The sequence below is a fragment of the Spodoptera frugiperda genome, chromosome 20 (genome assembly GCF_023101765.2).
Source record: "Spodoptera frugiperda isolate SF20-4 chromosome 20, AGI-APGP_CSIRO_Sfru_2.0, whole genome shotgun sequence".
Classification (NCBI taxonomy): domain Eukaryota; kingdom Metazoa; phylum Arthropoda; class Insecta; order Lepidoptera; family Noctuidae; genus Spodoptera; species Spodoptera frugiperda.
This window is the reverse complement of record NC_064231.1, coordinates 4,199,982-4,205,930: the sequence shown is the minus strand read 5'-3', so window position 1 is coordinate 4,205,930 and position 5,949 is coordinate 4,199,982. Positions and strand designations below refer to the sequence as shown.

The 5,949-nt window shown below is 38.1% G+C and overlaps 1 protein-coding gene across 1 annotated transcript; it reads right to left on the bottom strand.

Annotated features, from left to right (window-relative positions):
• Positions 1-4,175: 4,175 nt before the first annotated feature.
• On the bottom strand, positions 4,176-5,645 carry LOC118282241 (protein amnionless). The gene has a single exon (XM_035603225.2). The coding sequence runs from the start codon at positions 5,590-5,592 to the stop codon at positions 4,276-4,278; it is 1,317 nt and encodes a 438-aa protein (XP_035459118.2). The 5' UTR covers positions 5,593-5,645; the 3' UTR covers positions 4,176-4,275.
• Between the last annotated feature and the right edge of the window lie 304 nt (positions 5,646-5,949).

The following is a 5,949-nucleotide window of genomic DNA, read 5'->3' as shown; positions in this document are numbered from 1 at the left end:
TATACAAGCCACAATTAATACCGACATTAACAAACACCCTAAATTGAAACAGCAATTTCGCCGCCATCTTTAAACAAACAAAGACACGACGACCATACATCTTAATCCACTTAAATTCCCATTGAATCGCATGCATTCCCGAATTATGGCGAATCACGACATTTCGGGAGAAATGAGACGCAACAGTAATCGAGTTACGGAACCCTTGGCAAGAGAAATAGTTTCGTGTTGCCACTCTAGAAGCTGAATTGAAAAGTGATGTGTTTTCTCTGAAAATGAGTGACTGGTAGGCGATTTTCGACTTGTTGGTGTGGGGTTTAGGTATAATTTTCGGTGCGAGGTTGATTCATAATTAATTAGATGAAAAACACATAACGTACAAATTATAATTAGTATTGTTTTCATTTACATACATTCTAGACTAATGCACGGACACCTTCAGGCTTTCTCAATCTGTTAAAACTATTTATTTTAACTAACTTGAAAGTCGTCGTCACGCCTTTTATCCTCGAAGGGATAGGCAGAGGTGCACATTACGGCACGTAATGCCGCTATACCATGGTCACCCTTTTCATCATTTTTGTTACAAGTCCCATATAATTTGGTGAGCCTATTGCCATATACTGAGCATAATTCCAGATTCCGTGTTACAAGTGAAATTTTCGAAAAACCGAAATCACCAACAATACTTTGACCGACCCGGGAATCGAACCCGAGACCCCCTTATCCGGTAGTCGTACTTGCGACCACTCAACCAACGAGGCAGTCTAACTTGAAAGTATTAAAACAATACACCTAAACACCTACAAAACACAAAAGAATGCAAGTCCTACACCTTGTACATAATTTTAATGTAACAGCTCATTTTACCCCTAGTTACGTGTGCACAAAAGCGCGCCAAAAATACTAAAATGTCAGTGCATCGCGTTCCCGGTACTTTATAGTGCGTCGTAAATGTGCGAGTCGCCGCGTTCCAGCTCCATATTTGACAAACATGCTATGAGATTTATGACAGGGTTGTCCCTAGCATAGGCTCGTAGGAACAAAGATGGCCGAACATTTTTGTGTTCTTTTTTTAATCTTTAAAAGGTGATTACTGTTTTATGGTATGTGAATGAAATTTTGATGACAGTTTTTACTTTTTTTAATGGATTTGAGGAGCGTATCGAGCGGTAAATCTGTTTAATATTCGTGCGTCTCTCATACCTCATAATTAAAAATGGTAGTTTCGATTACATAATAAAAAATTTAATGTGATTTGTAATATGAATCTAATACCTAATTGACAATAAAAACGATATTCTATTAAATGTGAAAAAATATTACATAATTATTAAATGTTACATATTCACGACTGGAAAGAAACATATTTTTTATAGAATAAGGGTCTAATGACCAGACGGTTCACTTGATGGTAAGCGATCAGAGCCGCACCTGGACACCCGCAACACAGGAGGAGACACAGGTGCGTTGCCGGCCTTTTAAAAGGAATACGCTCTTTTCTTAAAGGTCGTATCGGTTCGGAAATACCGCCGTTGACAGCTTATTCCACAGTTATTATTATTCTTTACTCTTGCTAAGCCTTAAAGTATAGAAAGGTTTATACCAAACATTACAACACACACTCAACACAGCCCAATAATTTACTTAGTTAATCCCCACACTGAACAATTTTCCAAATAATTTCAGAGCAAAAACTTTTCGGCGACGACACGAAAATACCAATTGATTCGCGTGAGTTATCGCCAGCCCTGATTTATAACGTTCAGGAGCAACCCTGCGCTCGGCTCGCACACTTTTGATATATGTGTTTTTAGGGTTGCTACTCAGAAATAGTTTTAGTGCACAATTTATTTATTTTATAGGTGCTAAGAGACATTTACGGGCATCCCACAGACAATAGTAGTACTGATACTAAAACTATGGAGTTGGAGTCATTTTGTACTGAATTTAATGGGATATGAGTATAAAGATGATTTCCAGAGGCTACTATGTATGGTTTAAGACTATGTTGCTGGGAAACAAAACCAATGTACTTAATGACATCTTAAATGCATCATACATGGTTGTTAAGTAAACTTTCTATAGGTAAGTATTTTTTACTATGATGAATAAATAAATTCTACTGCTCAAGTGATTGGGTAAAAGATTTTCAGATTATGGCAAATTGTTTTTTTTTTATAATTATGAGAAGATTTCTTACAATGATAAATAAACTATAACAAGGTAACATTTACTATTTAAAAAAATTCGCCAAAACACACGAATTAAACACACTAACCGCCGTACTCAGAGCACCCAGTCCTTAGCAATTGTTTTCCGAACAAAATCGTTACTAAGGAATAGTTAAAGTAATCATTAAATGTCTCCGAATACGGCACTAAGAAGTACCCAATAAAAAATCATGATCAAAATTATTCACATTTTCGTCACGTAAGTACGTTATATGATAGGTCATCCTTCAATGTATTATTTATGGGTTCGACCCAATTACAGGTTATCGGGTAATAAATAAGCATCCCTTCGTTCTGTGACAAGTACACACGATGTGTGTAAGCAAACAGAATGTGTTTGTGACACGTCGGTTATTGATTGTTACGTAACAATGTCTGTGTAAGTGTGTTACACACTGTCCTGTAATAGGTAATTATAAAGGTTGGTAAATATTTTTATATTAACTGAGTTTTGGTGACTGGTGTTAATAGGTCTTTTATAATATAAAGTAGGTTAAAGGTTCAAACTCTTAGTTACCGATTCTGTCATCTCTCAGTGCCGGTATAATCCAATAATGCATTATGCAATCAGGAATATAGTATTACTTAGGTATTCTCGTATCGAACCCAAAAATTACATTTGTTCTATGAGGATCTTACCCTGCAGTGGGACGATTACGATTATGAATAATTAAAAATATAAGGATCTTTGGGATCTTTACTAGGTTTTAGATATATTTCCTCTAACGTCGGTAACACACGACGGCGACGCAGCATCTAACGTGTTAGCCGGGCATTCAATAAATAGTATATTAAAAAATAAACAATAAGTAACCAATACCAATACCAATTAATCAAACGAAATAAAGCATATCAATTACACAAAACAGCTGCCAAAAACGTTAGCTCACCGAATTTGAATAGACCAAGAGCCAGCGTATCAACACGCCTTCTCTATCCAATCCCTCAAATAAAGGGGAAATGATTAACGGTCCCTCATGACAGTTGGCTCTTTGACTCAACGCTTTGATGCAACTTGATACTATTGATGGAAATACAAAGAGTTGCGACTTACAGAAACCTTTGACGAGACATTTAATGGCCGCCTTCCTAACTGTTGGATTCGAATTTCGAAGTACTAAGGATATCTTTGTTAGCGATACTCCAGCTCTGTTCAGTTCCTCGAGTTCTATAGAATATCTTTCAGTTAGTACTGATTTAAGTATATTGAATTGTCATAAGAATTGTCTATACATTCTTACCCTTACTCTTCCCTGAAAGAGATAAGTAGATATATTCTTTCTCCCAATATGACACTAAACTTATACTGTCCTAACTCAACTGAAAAATTTTACAATTTAAGTATACTTGCCCGATCCGGGATTTAAACCCACGATATAGTGCTCTGAAATTTATATCATCAAAACTGGGAAAAAATCGAAGTACCTAGAGCACATGTTTACCTGTAGTAGATAGGTACTACAAACAGGGTTAAATCTACTGAAACTTACGTAACTCAAAAGACACTTCTATCAGTAACATATCACTACACATCACTTCTAAATCATGCGTAATACACGTATACAAGTTGTGTAGGGCCGTCATAGACACATATAAATCATGCACGCAACATAATACGGTGCGGACGCGATATACCACCAACATAATAACATGTATGTATGTATATACATATCGTACGCTGAGACGCCCCACTGAGCCACGCGGGCGGTGCTCTGACTCAACGGCGAAATTATTTCTAATTACAACTTACTATTTCATTATTTTATGGGCGGTTTTGTTAGTTGGTGCCTCTAGTTCTTTTTGCAACTATGTGTGGATTGCGAGTCTTGTTTCAGGCAGATTTATGGGTACTTATCAACGTAGATAAGTTTAACGATGCTATTTTTGATCTTACTTATAAATCCGAAAGGCATGATGTGATGGTGACATTAAAATAATAGGTAACTTTTTTTAGAATTTATTATAATAACACGTGCCACTAATTCTGATTACAGTTACAATTATAAAAGATATCCAAAACTTAAAATAATGCTAGATAAATTCACTCTTCTGCTGCAACTGCAGACTCAATCACTTGGACACGCCCCCTTTTAGAGTTATATAACGGATTTCTAAACGCGGTATTACTTCTAGAAGTGGCACTGATGACACTGTCTCTTCTCGTCAAACTCACCACACTGTCCGACCTTCTCTCAAACCTCGAGAATATACCAGCGGGCATATGTCTTGAAACTATCGGGATCTGTAACTCCGGGATCTTATAATAGTACACGTACAAAGCTCCCAATGTTAAAATCACTGCGAAAAACATCGACACAAAGATTTTACCGCCCAAACCCGCCTTATACAAAGGACTCCCGCTTATCTGAGCAACCTTGTGCCCTTTCACCCAATGATCGTGGAGAGCATAGCTAATAGAATTGATGATTTCCGCACTAGACCCCTCGTATTCACCTTTGTCGACTACCACGAGTTGAATTCTTCTATAAGGAATTTCCGGCGTAAAACCGATGTAATATTCGATATCGTTCTTTCCGCTCTCACCGGCGATGCCTTCAACCAGCTCCCCAAAGGTTTTCATGTCGAATCCTTCGTCGGCATCGAACAATAAGTAGCCGCCACAGATATCGCAACAAAACCCGAGAGGTCTGATTGGTTCCACACATTCTGGTTTTGGGCAAAATTTAGCAGAGCAATCTATTTCCAATGCAATATTTTGGCACGCACATCCAAACTGCGAACAATGCATAGGATGACCGATCGACAAACCAACCACTGAATAGTCATTTAGAACAAACTGTTGTATGTCGTCTTGCATATGCAAAGTTATATGGTCTCTAAACTCTGCGGTGTTAGTAAAGCTGTCGTTTCCAATTCTAATTTCTCTGACATACTGCGTTATTGTCGGTAAGGTCACTGTTGTCTTGGTATTCTTTGGAAACACCACGACATCGTTATAGCACGGTACTCTATCAGAGTCGGGAGTGGCTTTGTTGAACTTAGGCGAGCTCCAAACATCTGCTTGATTCCACGAAGATCCTGTTTTATCTATGTAGTAGGCGTTCCCTTCAGTGCAGTTAGTATCTGCAGGATCTGCGCCAAAAGATAACAAGCCCTCTAAAATCAGTTCGCCGTCTTCTGGTAAGATGAATCCACCAACTTTAGTCTCAGATGCAATTTCCACAGAGCCGACAATCGTCTGTGGGAACACAACTGTTTGTTTAGAGCAGGGAAGTTTCCGATCTTTGAAACTGTCCGGTAGCTTGAAGCTTGAGTTCGGGAGCCACGTGACAGTGGCGGCTGATATTAAACTTGCGCCGAAAATAACGAGACAATGAAGAGCCACAATTGGTGACATGTTGGGACCGGCGTATGTTAATGAATGCCAATTTTGTTCGGCCAGAGTGTAATGTGACACTAAATGATGTCTGCTCGTTTATTATCTCGGGTCTGTTTGATGTTCGTGACACATGCAATCACAAATCAACGTTATTTGAGTGTAGATTTACACGTTGAATCATGTTAATCAGTTGAACGCATTGTTGGGTTAATTACTGGCATGATTAGTGCCGTGTGTCCGCATTGCCACTCTGGGCGTGTTTTATTTAATTGAAACTTGGGAATTTCATGACCGCCCTAAATAAAGTGTCGTTACGTTTTGTTGGTTATTTTAAAGCTGTAATAAAAGCGATTTGATTTCTTCATTTTCCGAACG

Bases quoted from the DNA above. Each gene is read 5' to 3' on its own strand.
- LOC118282241 (XM_035603225.2), bottom strand. From the start codon at position 5,592: ATGTCACCAATTGTGGCTCTTCATTGTCTCGTTATTTTCGGCGCAAGT.